The following is a 16,120-nucleotide window of genomic DNA, read 5'->3' on the forward strand; positions in this document are numbered from 1 at the left end:
AGTTGTAGAGCTCCAGTGGGAGGAGGAGGTGGAGGGTGCACTGGCTGGGGTTGTTGTGTGCCTTCGGAGAGCAAGGATGGCGTTCTGCTTGCATGAGAGCCGCTGGGGCGTGTTTTCTGCAAGCTTTTGGCGCAGGGGAAGGGCGTGTGTGGTGGTGGTGGTGGCGGCAAGGCGGTGTCGGGCTGGGAGCCGTGGTGGTATGAGGCCACGTGGTGCTGGTGGGTGCTGTGCTTGGGGCGCTGGCTGGGGCGCGACGATTTGGCGGACGGAGGGGCCGTGCCTGCAGGAGGTAGGCTGATGGTGGAGGTGCGTGGCTGGACCTTGTCCCTGTTGCCCTGGAAGAGCTGGTGCTGCAAGGTGTTTTCAAGCAGCGCAACGAGAGAGCTGTCGTGAGCAATGGGGGAAGTGGGAAGAGAAGGCGAACGCCGCCGGATCCAAGGCATAGAATCGCGTCCTGGTTTGGGTTGGGAGGGACCTTGGGAGGCCATCTGGTGCAACGGCCCAGCGATGAGCAGGGACCTCTTCAAGTGGGTGCGGTTGCTGCGAGTGCAGGGCACCCTGACCTGGAATGTTTGCGGGGCCGGGGCACCTCGCAGCTCTGTGGGCACCCCGTTGCGGTGTTTCAGCACCCTCGTGGCAAAAACTGTCAGGCTTGCATCTGGTGTGAATCTCGCCTCTCTTGGTTTAAAGGTGCTACCCCTTGTCCTATCGCTCCAGGCCCTACTGAGAAGTGTGCCCGCTAAGTCTGTCTTAGGAGCCCCCTTGAAGTCCTGCAAGGGCGCACTAAGGCCTGCCCGGAGCCTTCTCTTCTGGGGGCTGAGCAGCGGCGGCTCTCTCAGCCTGTCCGCGTAGGAGAGGCGTTTGGTGCCTCTGAGGATGGTGTTTGTGGCCCTGGTGTGGGGCCGCTCGGACAGGTGCGTGGCGTGGCGTGGCGTCCTTGTCCTGAGGCCTGCAGAGCTGATGCTGAGCTGGTGTGAAGCGGGGTGGAAGGTGGAAGGTGTGGAGGAGGCGAGTGCCGTTGAGACGTTTGTGGTGACGATGGCTAAAGCCCGGCAGAGGTTTTGCAAAGAGGTTGAGGGGAGCGCGTCCTTGGGGAGGTGCCGGAGCGAAGAGCGGGCGCGGGATGTGCAGAGCCCTGTTGGGAGCAGGGCTGGGAGCAGGTGCTGAGTGGCGGTGTCTTCCCCCCACCCCAAAGGCTGGTTCCTGTGCTTGTGAGACGAGAGGCAGTGGCCAGCTTTTTGCAAGAGGTCTTTATTTTCTGTCGAATAAATAGGTGAATAAATAGATAAAACCCATTGTGGAAATAAATAGAGCGGGTTCTATAAATAGGGGAGGGGCCAGTGGAGGCTGAGGGTGCAGGGCCGTTCTTGCGGCGGCTCTTGCCCCGGGTGAGGGGAGGCGGGAGGACGGAGGTGGGCATGGGTGGTGGTGGGGTGTGGGGCGGTGCGGGTTGTTGTTGGTCGTTGGGCTAACGGCACATGGTGCGTGTGAGGTTGTGGAGGCGTTGGAGAGAGGCGCGAGCTTCGAGGCGGACGTGGTCCCAGGCGCAGGCGCTGTGGTTGTGGGTGCGGAGGAAGTCCTGGATGCGCCTGAAGTATTTGTTGATGCTGAGCACGAGGTTGCGGGGCCCTTGGGCTTGGAAGAGCGTGCCGTTGGCTGGCAGGCATTGCTGGAGCTGCTGGCTGTGGTGGTGGAGCTTGCTGAGGAGGCGATCCCGTGCCTGGGCGTCCCAGTGTTGGGGGGTGCTCTGGCTGCTGAGGGTGGCGAAGAGGTTGTCGAGGATGTGTCGGGCGGTGGCGGCGGCTTGCTGTGGGTGGTTGGTGTGGCGGAGGGTGTCGGGGAAGGGGAAGGGCGGCTGCTGGTGCTGGCAGGGCTGTGGCGGGCTGGGAGCCATGTCCTGGAGGCTCTTGAGGCTGTCCCAGAGGAAGGTGGCGTGGCAGGGAGGCAGGTGGTGGCAGGCGAGGGTGGTGGCGAGAGCCGTCAGGAGGAGCAGGAGCGCCGGGGCGCCGTGCGGCAGGCGGGTGTGTGGGGTTGCGGGCGCAGGCATGGTGGGGGTGTGGGCGGTGGTGGTGAGGAGCCTGGTGAGGCTCGTTGGTGGTGCGGGTGGGCGCTGTGCTTGGGGTGCTGCTGGGTGTTCGGCTTTATGCGGTGCGGCGGCTTTGCCTTCCTCGCTTTCTGATTGCGGCGAGTTTCCGGCTGTGGTTTTCATTTTTGGCTGGTGGCTGTGGTGGTCTTGGGGAAGTGCGTTGGTGGGGTTGCTGGTGGTGTGTTGTGGGGATGTTGGCTGTAGTGGTTGAGCGGGGGATGCGAAAGCGCTGGGGCAGAGCCCATGGGGGTCAGGTGTGCCGGCGGGAGGCGTGTTAGGGTTTCCCTGCTGCCTGCAGGGCGAGCTGCGGTGCCTCTTTTCTGCCGCGGAAGTCTCCCTTCCTGCCCAAGGGTCTTTTCCGTCTGTCGTGCCCTGGTGCTGGTTGTGGTGTGTTTTCCTTTCACTTGTGGCTCGCCTTTGCTTTCATCTTAGCTGGCCTTTCCTTTTCGTGTTGGGAAGGGTTGTGAAGCGACGTCACTTGGCAGAGGCTGGGGAGCCCCTGGCTGGAGGGAGGGCGCGGGGGTGGCGGTGGCTGGCGAGGAGGTGGCTCTGGGTGTAGGCACGTGAGCATTGGACGTGTTTGTGGATGGAGCTGCCCCGGCTCCCGTGATTGAAGGTGGCGAGCATGGGGAGGAAAGGCGGGAGGCAAGGCCGGAGGAAAAGGAAGAGGAAAAGGGAAGAGTTTTGCTCCTGCTGCTGGCACCACGTTGGGTCCGTGGCTGTGGTGCCCCGCGCGTGCCCCTGTAGCAGGGGTCTCGTTGCGTTGTGTCTGCCTCCTTGCCTGAGGTGTCTGGAGAGCAAAGTAGAAAATGTCCCCCGTAAGCAAAGGGTCTTGCCTTTGGGATGGCCTGAGCCCCTGCGGGCCTAGAGGAGAGGTGTCCAGGAGTCCTGTGGAGGTGGAGCTGTTGCAGCTGATGGAGTTGTAGAGCTCCAGTGGGAGGAGGAGGTGGAGGGTGCACTGGCTGGGGTTGTTGTGTGCCTTCGGAGAGCAAGGATGGCGTTCTGCTTGCATGAGAGCCGCTGGGGCGTGTTTTCTGCAAGCTTTTGGCGCAGGGGAAGGGCGTGTGTGGTGGTGGTGGTGGCGGCAAGGCGGTGTCGGGCTGGGAGCCGTGGTGGTATGAGGCCACGTGGTGCTGGTGGGTGCTGTGCTTGGGGCGCTGGCTGGGGCGCGACGATTTGGCGGACGGAGGGGCCGTGCCTGCAGGAGGTAGGCTGATGGTGGAGGTGCGTGGCTGGACCTTGTCCCTGTTGCCCTGGAAGAGCTGGTGCTGCAAGGTGTTTTCAAGCAGCGCAACGAGAGAGCTGTCGTGAGCAATGGGGGAAGTGGGAAGAGAAGGCGAACGCCGCCGGATCCAAGGCATAGAATCGCGTCCTGGTTTGGGTTGGGAGGGACCTTGGGAGGCCATCTGGTGCAACGGCCCAGCGATGAGCAGGGACCTCTTCAAGTGGGTGCGGTTGCTGCGAGTGCAGGGCACCCTGACCTGGAATGTTTGCGGGGCCGGGGCACCTCGCAGCTCTGCGGGCACCCCGTTGCGGTGTTTCAGAACCCTCGTGGCAAAAACTGTCAGGCTTGCATCTGGTGTGAATCTCGCCTCTCTTGGTTTAAAGGCGCTACCCCTTGTCCTATCGCTCCAGGCCCTACTGAGAAGTGTGCCCGCTAAGTCTGTCTTAGGAGCCCCCTTGAAGTCCTGCAAGGGCGCACTAAGGCCTGCCCGGAGCCTTCTCTTCTGGGGGCTGAGCAGCGGCGGCTCTCTCAGCCTGTCCGCGTAGGAGAGGCGTTTGGTGCCTCTGAGGATGGTGTTTGTGGCCCTGGTGTGGGGCCGCTCGGACAGGTGCGTGGCGTGGCGTGGCGTCCTTGTCCTGAGGCCTGCAGAGCTGATGCTGAGCTGGTGTGAAGCGGGGTGGAAGGTGTGGAGGAGGCGAGTGCCGTTGAGACGTTTGTGGTGACGATGGCTAAAGCCCGGCAGAGGTTTTGCAAAGAGGTTGAGGGGAGCGCGTCCTTGGGGAGGTGCCGGAGCGAAGAGCGGGCGCGGGATGTGCAGAGCCCTGTTGGGAGCAGGGCTGGGAGCAGGTGCTGAGTGGCGGTGTCTTCCCCCCACCCCAAAGGCTGGTTCCTGTGCTTGTGAGACGAGAGGCAGTGGCCAGCTTTTTGCAAGAGGTCTTTATTTTCTGTCGAATAAATAGGTGAATAAATAGATAAAACCCATTGTGGAAATAAATAGAGCGGGTTCTATAAATAGGGGAGGGGCCAGTGGAGGCTGAGGGTGCAGGGCCGTTCTTGCGGCGGCTCTTGCCCCGGGTGAGGGGAGGCGGGAGGACGGAGGTGGGCATGGGTGGTGGTGGGGTGTGGGGCGGTGCGGGTTGTTGTTGGTCGTTGGGCTAACGGCACATGGTGCGTGTGAGGTTGTGGAGGCGTTGGAGAGAGGCGCGAGCTTCGAGGCGGACGTGGTCCCAGGCGCAGGCGCTGTGGTTGTGGGTGCGGAGGAAGTCCTGGATGCGCCTGAAGTATTTGTTGATGCTGAGCACGAGGTTGCGGGGCCCTTGGGCTTGGAAGAGCGTGCCGTTGGCTGGCAGGCATTGCTGGAGCTGCTGGCTGTGGTGGTGGAGCTTGCTGAGGAGGCGATCCCGTGCCTGGGCGTCCCAGTGTTGGGGGGTGCTCTGGCTGCTGAGGGTGGCGAAGAGGTTGTCGAGGATGTGTCGGGCGGTGGCGGCGGCTTGCTGTGGGTGGTTGGTGTGGCGGAGGGTGTCGGGGAAGGGGAAGGGCGGCTGCTGGTGCTGGCAGGGCTGTGGCGGGCTGGGAGCCATGTCCTGGAGGCTCTTGAGGCTGTCCCAGAGGAAGGTGGCGTGGCAGGGAGGCAGGTGGTGGCAGGCGAGGGTGGTGGCGAGAGCCGTCAGGAGGAGCAGGAGCGCCGGGGCGCCGTGCGGCAGGCGGGTGTGTGGGGTTGCGGGCGCAGGCATGGTGGGGGTGTGGGCGGTGGTGGTGAGGAGCCTGGTGAGGCTCGTTGGTGGTGCGGGTGGGCGCTGTGCTTGGGGTGCTGCCGGGTGCGCGGCTTTATGCGGTGCGGCGGCTTTGCCTTCCTCGCTTTCTGATTGCGGCGAGTTTCCGGCTGTGGTTTTCATTTTTGGCTGGTGGCTGTGGTGGTCTTGGGGAAGTGCGTTGGTGGGGTTGCTGGTGGTGTGTTGTGGGGATGTTGGCTGTAGTGGTTGAGCGGGGGATGCGAAAGCGCTGGGGCAGAGCCCATGGGGGTCAGGTGTGCCGGCGGGAGGCGTGTTAGGGTTTCCCTGCTGCCTGCAGGGCGAGCTGCGGTGCCTCTTTTCTGCCGCGGAAGTCTCCCTTCCTGCCCAAGGGTCTTTTCCGTCTGTCGTGCCCTGGTGCTGGTTGTGGTGTGTTTTCCTTTCACTTGTGGCTCGCCTTTGCTTTCATCTTAGCTGGCCTTTCCTTTTCGTGTTGGGAAGGGTTGTGAAGCGACGTCACTTGGCAGAGGCTGGGGAGCCCCTGGCTGGAGGGAGGGCGCGGGGGTGGCGGTGGCTGGCGAGGAGGTGGCTCTGGGTGTAGGCACGTGAGCATTGGACGTGTTTGTGGATGGAGCTGCCCCGGCTCCCGTGATTGAAGGTGGCGAGCATGGGGAGGAAAGGCGGGAGGCAAGGCCGGAGGAAAAGGAAGAGGAAAAGGGAAGAGTTTTGCTCCTGCTGCTGGCACCACGTTGGGTCCGTGGCTGTGGTGCCCCGCGCGTGCCCCTGTAGCAGGGGTCTCGTTGCGTTGTGTCTGCCTCCTTGCCTGAGGTGTCTGGAGAGCAAAGTAGAAAATGTCCCCCGTAAGCAAAGGGTCTTGCCTTTGGGATGGCCTGAGCCCCTGCGGGCCTAGAGGAGAGGTGTCCAGGAGTCCTGTGGAGGTGGAGCTGTTGCAGCTGATGGAGTTGTAGAGCTCCAGTGGGAGGAGGAGGTGGAGGGTGCACTGGCTGGGGTTGTTGTGTGCCTTCGGAGAGCAAGGATGGCGTTCTGCTTGCATGAGAGCCGCTGGGGCGTGTTTTCTGCAAGCTTTTGGCGCAGGGGAAGGGCGTGTGTGGTGGTGGTGGTGGCGGCAAGGCGGTGTCGGGCTGGGAGCCGTGGTGGTATGAGGCCACGTGGTGCTGGTGGGTGCTGTGCTTGGGGCGCTGGCTGGGGCGCGACGATTTGGCGGACGGAGGGGCCGTGCCTGCAGGAGGTAGGCTGATGGTGGAGGTGCGTGGCTGGACCTTGTCCCTGTTGCCCTGGAAGAGCTGGTGCTGCAAGGTGTTTTCAAGCAGCGCAACGAGAGAGCTGTCGTGAGCAATGGGGGAAGTGGGAAGAGAAGGCGAACGCCGCCGGATCCAAGGCATAGAATCGCGTCCTGGTTTGGGTTGGGAGGGACCTTGGGAGGCCATCTGGTGCAACGGCCCAGCGATGAGCAGGGACCTCTTCAAGTGGGTGCGGTTGCTGCGAGTGCAGGGCACCCTGACCTGGAATGTTTGCGGGGCCGGGGCACCTCGCAGCTCTGCGGGCACCCCGTTGCGGTGTTTCAGCACCCTCGTGGCAAAAACTGTCAGGCTTGCATCTGGTGTGAATCTCGCCTCTCTTGGTTTAAAGGCGCTACCCCTTGTCCTATCGCTCCAGGCCCTACTGAGAAGTGTGCCCGCTAAGTCTGTCTTAGGAGCCCCCTTGAAGTCCTGCAAGGGCGCACTAAGGCCTGCCCGGAGCCTTCTCTTCTGGGGGCTGAGCAGCGGCGGCTCTCTCAGCCTGTCCTCGTAGGAGAGGCGTTTGGTGCCTCTGAGGATGGTGTTTGTGGCCCTGGTGTGGGGCTGCTCGGAGAGGTGCGTGGCGTGGCGTGGCGTCCTTGTCCTGAGGCCTGCAGAGCTGATGCTGAGCTGGTGTGAAGCGGGGTGGAAGGTGGAAGGTGTGGAGGAGGCGAGTGCCGTTGAGACGTTTGTGGTGACGATGGCTAAAGCCCGGCAGAGGTTTTGCAAAGAGGTTGAGGGGAGCGCGTCCTTGGGGAGGTGCCGGAGCGAAGAGCGGGCGCGGGATGTGCAGAGCCCTGTTGGGAGCAGGGCTGGGAGCAGGTGCTGAGTGGCGGTGTCTTCCCCCCACCCCAAAGGCTGGTTCCTGTGCTTGTGAGACGAGAGGCAGTGGCCAGCTTTTTGCAAGAGGTCTTTATTTTCTGTCGAATAAATAGGTGAATAAATAGATAAAACCCATTGTGGAAATAAATAGAGCGGGTTCTATAAATAGGGGAGGGGCCAGTGGAGGCTGAGGGTGCAGGGCCGTTCTTGCGGCGGCTCTTGCCCCGGGTGAGGGGAGGCGGGAGGACGGAGGTGGGCATGGGTGGTGGTGGGGTGTGGGGCGGTGCGGGTTGTTGTTGGTCGTTGGGCTAACGGCACATGGTGCGTGTGAGGTTGTGGAGGCGTTGGAGAGAGGCGCGAGCTTCGAGGCGGACGTGGTCCCAGGCGCAGGCGCTGTGGTTGTGGGTGCGGAGGAAGTCCTGGATGCGCCTGAAGTATTTGTTGATGCTGAGCACGAGGTTGCGGGGCCCTTGGGCTTGGAAGAGCGTGCCGTTGGCTGGCAGGCATTGCTGGAGCTGCTGGCTGTGGTGGTGGAGCTTGCTGAGGAGGCGATCCCGTGCCTGGGCGTCCCAGTGTTGGGGGGTGCTCTGGCTGCTGAGGGTGGCGAAGAGGTTGTCGAGGATGTGTCGGGCGGTGGCGGCGGCTTGCTGTGGGTGGTTGGTGTGGCGGAGGGTGTCGGGGAAGGGGAAGGGCGGCTGCTGGTGCTGGCAGGGCTGTGGCGGGCTGGGAGCCATGTCCTGGAGGCTCTTGAGGCTGTCCCAGAGGAAGGTGGCGTGGCAGGGAGGCAGGTGGTGGCAGGCGAGGGTGGTGGCGAGAGCCGTCAGGAGGAGCAGGAGCGCCGGGGCGCCGTGCGGCAGGCGGGTGTGTGGGGTTGCGGGCGCAGGCATGGTGGGGGTGTGGGCGGTGGTGGTGAGGAGCCTGGTGAGGCTCGTTGGTGGTGCGGGTGGGCGCTGTGCTTGGGGTGCTGCCGGGTGCGCGGCTTTATGCGGTGCGGCGGCTTTGCCTTCCTCGCTTTCTGATTGCGGCGAGTTTCCGGCTGTGGTTTTCATTTTTGGCTGGTGGCTGTGGTGGTCTTGGGGAAGTGCGTTGGTGGGGTTGCTGGTGGTGTGTTGTGGGGATGTTGGCTGTAGTGGTTGAGCGGGGGATGCGAAAGCGCTGGGGCAGAGCCCATGGGGGTCAGGTGTGCCGGCGGGAGGCGTGTTAGGGTTTCCCTGCTGCCTGCAGGGCGAGCTGCGGTGCCTCTTTTCTGCCGCGGAAGTCTCCCTTCCTGCCCAAGGGTCTTTTCCGTCTGTCGTGCCCTGGTGCTGGTTGTGGTGTGTTTTCCTTTCACTTGTGGCTCGCCTTTGCTTTCATCTTAGCTGGCCTTTCCTTTTCGTGTTGGGAAGGGTTGTGAAGCGACGTCACTTGGCAGAGGCTGGGGAGCCCCTGGCTGGAGGGAGGGCGCGGGGGTGGCGGTGGCTGGCGAGGAGGTGGCTCTGGGTGTAGGCACGTGAGCATTGGACGTGTTTGTGGATGGAGCTGCCCCGGCTCCCGTGATTGAAGGTGGCGAGCATGGGGAGGAAAGGCGGGAGGCAAGGCCGGAGGAAAAGGAAGAGGAAAAGGGAAGAGTTTTGCTCCTGCTGCTGGCACCACGTTGGGTCCGTGGCTGTGGTGCCCCGCGCGTGCCCCTGTAGCAGGGGTCTCGTTGCGTTGTGTCTGCCTCCTTGCCTGAGGTGTCTGGAGAGCAAAGTAGAAAATGTCCCCCGTAAGCAAAGGGTCTTGCCTTTGGGATGGCCTGAGCCCCTGCGGGCCTAGAGGAGAGGTGTCCAGGAGTCCTGTGGAGGTGGAGCTGTTGCAGCTGATGGAGTTGTAGAGCTCCAGTGGGAGGAGGAGGTGGAGGGTGCACTGGCTGGGGTTGTTGTGTGCCTTCGGAGAGCAAGGATGGCGTTCTGCTTGCATGAGAGCCGCTGGGGCGTGTTTTCTGCAAGCTTTTGGCGCAGGGGAAGGGCGTGTGTGGTGGTGGTGGTGGCGGCAAGGCGGTGTCGGGCTGGGAGCCGTGGTGGTATGAGGCCACGTGGTGCTGGTGGGTGCTGTGCTTGGGGCGCTGGCTGGGGCGCGACGATTTGGCGGACGGAGGGGCCGTGCCTGCAGGAGGTAGGCTGATGGTGGAGGTGCGTGGCTGGACCTTGTCCCTGTTGCCCTGGAAGAGCTGGTGCTGCAAGGTGTTTTCAAGCAGCGCAACGAGAGAGCTGTCGTGAGCAATGGGGGAAGTGGGAAGAGAAGGCGAACGCCGCCGGATCCAAGGCATAGAATCGCGTCCTGGTTTGGGTTGGGAGGGACCTTGGGAGGCCATCTGGTGCAACGGCCCAGCGATGAGCAGGGACCTCTTCAAGTGGGTGCGGTTGCTGCGAGTGCAGGGCACCCTGACCTGGAATGTTTGCGGGGCCGGGGCACCTCGCAGCTCTGCGGGCACCCCGTTGCGGTGTTTCAGCACCCTCGTGGCAAAAACTGTCAGGCTTGCATCTGGTGTGAATCTCGCCTCTCTTGGTTTAAAGGCGCTACCCCTTGTCCTATCGCTCCAGGCCCTACTGAGAAGTGTGCCCGCTAAGTCTGTCTTAGGAGCCCCCTTGAAGTCCTGCAAGGGCGCACTAAGGCCTGCCCGGAGCCTTCTCTTCTGGGGGCTGAGCAGCGGCGGCTCTCTCAGCCTGTCCGCGTAGGAGAGGCGTTTGGTGCCTCTGAGGATGGTGTTTGTGGCCCTGGTGTGGGGCCGCTCGGACAGGTGCGTGGCGTGGCGTGGCGTCCTTGTCCTGAGGCCTGCAGAGCTGATGCTGAGCTGGTGTGAAGCGGGGTGGAAGGTGGAAGGTGTGGAGGAGGCGAGGGCCGTTGAGACGTTTGTGGTGACGATGGCTAAAGCCCGGCAGAGGTTTTGCAAAGAGGTTGAGGGGAGCGCGTCCTTGGGGAGGTGCCGGAGCGAAGAGCGGGCGCGGGATGTGCAGAGCCCTGTTGGGAGCAGGGCTGGGAGCAGGTGCTGAGTGGCGGTGTCTTCCCCCCACCCCAAAGGCTGGTTCCTGTGCTTGTGAGACGAGAGGCAGTGGCCAGCTTTTTGCAAGAGGTCTTTATTTTCTGTCGAATAAATAGGTGAATAAATAGATAAAACCCATTGTGGAAATAAATAGAGCGGGTTCTATAAATAGGGGAGGGGCCAGTGGAGGCTGAGGGTGCAGGGCCGTTCTTGCGGCGGCTCTTGCCCCGGGTGAGGGGAGGCGGGAGGACGGAGGTGGGCATGGGTGGTGGTGGGGTGTGGGGCGGTGCGGGTTGTTGTTGGTCGTTGGGCTAACGGCACATGGTGCGTGTGAGGTTGTGGAGGCGTTGGAGAGAGGCGCGAGCTTCGAGGCGGACGTGGTCCCAGGCGCAGGCGCTGTGGTTGTGGGTGCGGAGGAAGTCCTGGATGCGCCTGAAGTATTTGTTGATGCTGAGCACGAGGTTGCGGGGCCCTTGGGCTTGGAAGAGCGTGCCGTTGGCTGGCAGGCATTGCTGGAGCTGCTGGCTGTGGTGGTGGAGCTTGCTGAGGAGGCGATCCCGTGCCTGGGCGTCCCAGTGTTGGGGGGTGCTCTGGCTGCTGAGGGTGGCGAAGAGGTTGTCGAGGATGTGTCGGGCGGTGGCGGCGGCTTGCTGTGGGTGGTTGGTGTGGCGGAGGGTGTCGGGGAAGGGGAAGGGCGGCTGCTGGTGCTGGCAGGGCTGTGGCGGGCTGGGAGCCATGTCCTGGAGGCTCTTGAGGCTGTCCCAGAGGAAGGTGGCATGGCAGGGAGGCAGGTGGTGGCAGGCGAGGGTGGTGGCGAGAGCCGTCAGGAGGAGCAGGAGCGCCGGGGCGCCGTGCGGCAGGCGGGTGTGTGGGGTTGCGGGCGCAGGCATGGTGGGGGTGTGGGCGGTGGTGGTGAGGAGCCTGGTGAGGCTCGTTGGTGGTGCGGGTGGGCGCTGTGCTTGGGGTGCTGCCGGGTGCGCGGCTTTATGCGGTGCGGCGGCTTTGCCTTCCTCGCTTTCTGATTGCGGCGAGTTTCCGGCTGTGGTTTTCATTTTTGGCTGGTGGCTGTGGTGGTCTTGGGGAAGTGCGTTGGTGGGGTTGCTGGTGGTGTGTTGTGGGGATGTTGGCTGTAGTGGTTGAGCGGGGGATGCGAAAGCGCTGGGGCAGAGCCCATGGGGGTCAGGTGTGCCGGCGGGAGGCGTGTTAGGGTTTCCCTGCTGCCTGCAGGGCGAGCTGCGGTGCCTCTTTTCTGCCGCGGAAGTCTCCCTTCCTGCCCAAGGGTCTTTTCCGTCTGTCGTGCCCTGGTGCTGGTTGTGGTGTGTTTTCCTTTCACTTGTGGCTCGCCTTTGCTTTCATCTTAGCTGGCCTTTCCTTTTCGTGTTGGGAAGGGTTGTGAAGCGACGTCACTTGGCAGAGGCTGGGGAGCCCCTGGCTGGAGGGAGGGCGCGGGGGTGGCGGTGGCTGGCGAGGAGGTGGCTCTGGGTGTAGGCACGTGAGCATTGGACGTGTTTGTGGATGGAGCTGCCCCGGCTCCCGTGATTGAAGGTGGCGAGCATGGGGAGGAAAGGCGGGAGGCAAGGCCGGAGGAAAAGGAAGAGGAAAAGGGAAGAGTTTTGCTCCTGCTGCTGGCACCACGTTGGGTCCGTGGCTGTGGTGCCCCGCGCGTGCCCCTGTAGCAGGGGTCTCGTTGCGTTGTGTCTGCCTCCTTGCCTGAGGTGTCTGGAGAGCAAAGTAGAAAATGTCCCCCGTAAGCAAAGGGTCTTGCCTTTGGGATGGCCTGAGCCCCTGCGGGCCTAGAGGAGAGGTGTCCAGGAGTCCTGTGGAGGTGGAGCTGTTGCAGCTGATGGAGTTGTAGAGCTCCAGTGGGAGGAGGAGGTGGAGGGTGCACTGGCTGGGGTTGTTGTGTGCCTTCGGAGAGCAAGGATGGCGTTCTGCTTGCATGAGAGCCGCTGGGGCGTGTTTTCTGCAAGCTTTTGGCGCAGGGGAAGGGCGTGTGTGGTGGTGGTGGTGGCGGCAAGGCGGTGTCGGGCTGGGAGCCGTGGTGGTATGAGGCCACGTGGTGCTGGTGGGTGCTGTGCTTGGGGCGCTGGCTGGGGCGCGACGATTTGGCGGACGGAGGGGCCGTGCCTGCAGGAGGTAGGCTGATGGTGGAGGTGCGTGGCTGGACCTTGTCCCTGTTGCCCTGGAAGAGCTGGTGCTGCAAGGTGTTTTCAAGCAGCGCAACGAGAGAGCTGTCGTGAGCAATGGGGGAAGTGGGAAGAGAAGGCGAACGCCGCCGGATCCAAGGCATAGAATCGCGTCCTGGTTTGGGTTGGGAGGGACCTTGGGAGGCCATCTGGTGCAACGGCCCAGCGATGAGCAGGGACCTCTTCAAGTGGGTGCGGTTGCTGCGAGTGCAGGGCACCCTGACCTGGAATGTTTGCGGGGCCGGGGCACCTCGCAGCTCTGCGGGCACCCCGTTGCGGTGTTTCAGCACCCTCGTGGCAAAAACTGTCAGGCTTGCATCTGGTGTGAATCTCGCCTCTCTTGGTTTAAAGGCGCTACCCCTTGTCCTATCGCTCCAGGCCCTACTGAGAAGTGTGCCCGCTAAGTCTGTCTTAGGAGCCCCCTTGAAGTCCTGCAAGGGCGCACTAAGGCCTGCCCGGAGCCTTCTCTTCTGGGGGCTGAGCAGCGGCGGCTCTCTCAGCCTGTCCGCGTAGGAGAGGCGTTTGGTGCCTCTGAGGATGGTGTTTGTGGCCCTGGTGTGGGGCCGCTCGGACAGGTGCGTGGCGTGGCGTGGCGTCCTTGTCCTGAGGCCTGCAGAGCTGATGCTGAGCTGGTGTGAAGCGGGGTGGAAGGTGGAAGGTGTGGAGGAGGCGAGGGCCGTTGAGACGTTTGTGGTGACGATGGCTAAAGCCCGGCAGAGGTTTTGCAAAGAGGTTGAGGGGAGCGCGTCCTTGGGGAGGTGCCGGAGCGAAGAGCGGGCGCGGGATGTGCAGAGCCCTGTTGGGAGCAGGGCTGGGAGCAGGTGCTGAGTGGCGGTGTCTTCCCCCCACCCCAAAGGCTGGTTCCTGTGCTTGTGAGACGAGAGGCAGTGGCCAGCTTTTTGCAAGAGGTCTTTATTTTCTGTCGAATAAATAGGTGAATAAATAGATAAAACCCATTGTGGAAATAAATAGAGCGGGTTCTATAAATAGGGGAGGGGCCAGTGGAGGCTGAGGGTGCAGGGCCGTTCTTGCGGCGGCTCTTGCCCCGGGTGAGGGGAGGCGGGAGGACGGAGGTGGGCATGGGTGGTGGTGGGGTGTGGGGCGGTGCGGGTTGTTGTTGGTCGTTGGGCTAACGGCACATGGTGCGTGTGAGGTTGTGGAGGCGTTGGAGAGAGGCGCGAGCTTCGAGGCGGACGTGGTCCCAGGCGCAGGCGCTGTGGTTGTGGGTGCGGAGGAAGTCCTGGATGCGCCTGAAGTATTTGTTGATGCTGAGCACGAGGTTGCGGGGCCCTTGGGCTTGGAAGAGCGTGCCGTTGGCTGGCAGGCATTGCTGGAGCTGCTGGCTGTGGTGGTGGAGCTTGCTGAGGAGGCGATCCCGTGCCTGGGCGTCCCAGTGTTGGGGGGTGCTCTGGCTGCTGAGGGTGGCGAAGAGGTTGTCGAGGATGTGTCGGGCGGTGGCGGCGGCTTGCTGTGGGTGGTTGGTGTGGCGGAGGGTGTCGGGGAAGGGGAAGGGCGGCTGCTGGTGCTGGCAGGGCTGTGGCGGGCTGGGAGCCATGTCCTGGAGGCTCTTGAGGCTGTCCCAGAGGAAGGTGGCGTGGCAGGGAGGCAGGTGGTGGCAGGCGAGGGTGGTGGCGAGAGCCGTCAGGAGGAGCAGGAGCGCCGGGGCGCCGTGCGGCAGGCGGGTGTGTGGGGTTGCGGGCGCAGGCATGGTGGGGGTGTGGGCGGTGGTGGTGAGGAGCCTGGTGAGGCTCGTTGGTGGTGCGGGTGGGCGCTGTGCTTGGGGTGCTGCCGGGTGCGCGGCTTTATGCGGTGCGGCGGCTTTGCCTTCCTCGCTTTCTGATTGCGGCGAGTTTCCGGCTGTGGTTTTCATTTTTGGCTGGTGGCTGTGGTGGTCTTGGGGAAGTGCGTTGGTGGGGTTGCTGGTGGTGTGTTGTGGGGATGTTGGCTGTAGTGGTTGAGCGGGGGATGCGAAAGCGCTGGGGCAGAGCCCATGGGGGTCAGGTGTGCCGGCGGGAGGCGTGTTAGGGTTTCCCTGCTGCCTGCAGGGCGAGCTGCGGTGCCTCTTTTCTGCCGCGGAAGTCTCCCTTCCTGCCCAAGGGTCTTTTCCGTCTGTCGTGCCCTGGTGCTGGTTGTGGTGTGTTTTCCTTTCACTTGTGGCTCGCCTTTGCTTTCATCTTAGCTGGCCTTTCCTTTTCGTGTTGGGAAGGGTTGTGAAGCGACGTCACTTGGCAGAGGCTGGGGAGCCCCTGGCTGGAGGGAGGGCGCGGGGGTGGCGGTGGCTGGCGAGGAGGTGGCTCTGGGTGTAGGCACGTGAGCATTGGACGTGTTTGTGGATGGAGCTGCCCCGGCTCCCGTGATTGAAGGTGGCGAGCATGGGGAGGAAAGGCGGGAGGCAAGGCCGGAGGAAAAGGAAGAGGAAAAGGGAAGAGTTTTGCTCCTGCTGCTGGCACCACGTTGGGTCCGTGGCTGTGGTGCCCCGCGCGTGCCCCTGTAGCAGGGGTCTCGTTGCGTTGTGTCTGCCTCCTTGCCTGAGGTGTCTGGAGAGCAAAGTAGAAAATGTCCCCCGTAAGCAAAGGGTCTTGCCTTTGGGATGGCCTGAGCCCCTGCGGGCCTAGAGGAGAGGTGTCCAGGAGTCCTGTGGAGGTGGAGCTGTTGCAGCTGATGGAGTTGTAGAGCTCCAGTGGGAGGAGGAGGTGGAGGGTGCACTGGCTGGGGTTGTTGTGTGCCTTCGGAGAGCAAGGATGGCGTTCTGCTTGCATGAGAGCCGCTGGGGCGTGTTTTCTGCAAGCTTTTGGCGCAGGGGAAGGGCGTGTGTGGTGGTGGTGGTGGCGGCAAGGCGGTGTCGGGCTGGGAGCCGTGGTGGTATGAGGCCACGTGGTGCTGGTGGGTGCTGTGCTTGGGGCGCTGGCTGGGGCGCGACGATTTGGCGGACGGAGGGGCCGTGCCTGCAGGAGGTAGGCTGATGGTGGAGGTGCGTGGCTGGACCTTGTCCCTGTTGCCCTGGAAGAGCTGGTGCTGCAAGGTGTTTTCAAGCAGCGCAACGAGAGAGCTGTCGTGAGCAATGGGGGAAGTGGGAAGAGAAGGCGAACGCCGCCGGATCCAAGGCATAGAATCGCGTCCTGGTTTGGGTTGGGAGGGACCTTGGGAGGCCATCTGGTGCAACGGCCCAGCGATGAGCAGGGACCTCTTCAAGTGGGTGCGGTTGCTGCGAGTGCAGGGCACCCTGACCTGGAATGTTTGCGGGGCCGGGGCACCTCGCAGCTCTGCGGGCACCCCGTTGCGGTGTTTCAGCACCCTCGTGGCAAAAACTGTCAGGCTTGCATCTGGTGTGAATCTCGCCTCTCTTGGTTTAAAGGCGCTACCCCTTGTCCTATCGCTCCAGGCCCTACTGAGAAGTGTGCCCGCTAAGTCTGTCTTAGGAGCCCCCTTGAAGTCCTGCAAGGGCGCACTAAGGCCTGCCCGGAGCCTTCTCTTCTGGGGGCTGAGCAGCGGCGGCTCTCTCAGCCTGTCCGCGTAGGAGAGGCGTTTGGTGCCTCTGAGGATGGTGTTTGTGGCCCTGGTGTGGGGCCGCTCGGACAGGTGCGTGGCGTGGCGTGGCGTCCTTGTCCTGAGGCCTGCAGAGCTGATGCTGAGCTGGTGTGAAGCGGGGTGGAAGGTGGAAGGTGTGGAGGAGGCGAGGGCCGTTGAGACGTTTGTGGTGACGATGGCTAAAGCCCGGCAGAGGTTTTGCAAAGAGGTTGAGGGGAGCGCGTCCTTGGGGAGGTGCCGGAGC

The 16,120-nt window shown here is 63.3% G+C and overlaps 6 protein-coding genes across 6 annotated transcripts in view; 1 reads left to right on the forward strand and 5 right to left on the reverse strand.

The window, feature by feature from the left end:
* UBAP2 (ubiquitin associated protein 2) overlaps positions 1-16,120 on the forward strand; it is a 187,333-nt gene that overhangs the window by 94,050 nt on the left and 77,163 nt on the right. The gene's annotated exons all lie outside the window — the stretch shown is intronic.
* LOC309683102 (interferon-like) lies at positions 1,469-2,047 on the reverse strand (the record flags this gene model as incomplete). Its single annotated transcript, XM_082497302.1, has 1 exon — positions 1,469-2,047. One exon carries the CDS (start codon positions 2,045-2,047, stop codon positions 1,469-1,471), a length of 579 nt encoding a protein of 192 aa, XP_082353428.1.
* Positions 4,466-5,044, reverse strand: LOC309683103 (interferon-like; the record flags this gene model as incomplete). Its single annotated transcript, XM_082497303.1, has 1 exon — positions 4,466-5,044. One exon carries the CDS (start codon positions 5,042-5,044, stop codon positions 4,466-4,468), a length of 579 nt encoding a protein of 192 aa, XP_082353429.1.
* On the reverse strand, positions 7,470-8,048 carry LOC309683104 (interferon-like; the record flags this gene model as incomplete). The annotated part of the gene is made up of 1 exon (XM_082497304.1): positions 7,470-8,048. The coding sequence occupies one exon, from the start codon at positions 8,046-8,048 to the stop codon at positions 7,470-7,472; it is 579 nt and encodes a 192-aa protein (XP_082353430.1).
* Positions 10,474-11,052, reverse strand: LOC309683105 (interferon-like; the record flags this gene model as incomplete). Its single annotated transcript, XM_082497305.1, has 1 exon — positions 10,474-11,052. The coding sequence occupies one exon, from the start codon at positions 11,050-11,052 to the stop codon at positions 10,474-10,476; it is 579 nt and encodes a 192-aa protein (XP_082353431.1).
* On the reverse strand, positions 13,478-14,056 carry LOC309683106 (interferon-like; the record flags this gene model as incomplete). The annotated part of the gene is made up of 1 exon (XM_082497306.1): positions 13,478-14,056. The coding sequence occupies one exon, from the start codon at positions 14,054-14,056 to the stop codon at positions 13,478-13,480; it is 579 nt and encodes a 192-aa protein (XP_082353432.1).

Source organism: Vanellus vanellus, assembly GCF_965231255.1.
Source record: "Vanellus vanellus genome assembly, chromosome: Z".
NCBI lineage: Eukaryota > Metazoa > Chordata > Aves > Charadriiformes > Charadriidae > Vanellus > Vanellus vanellus.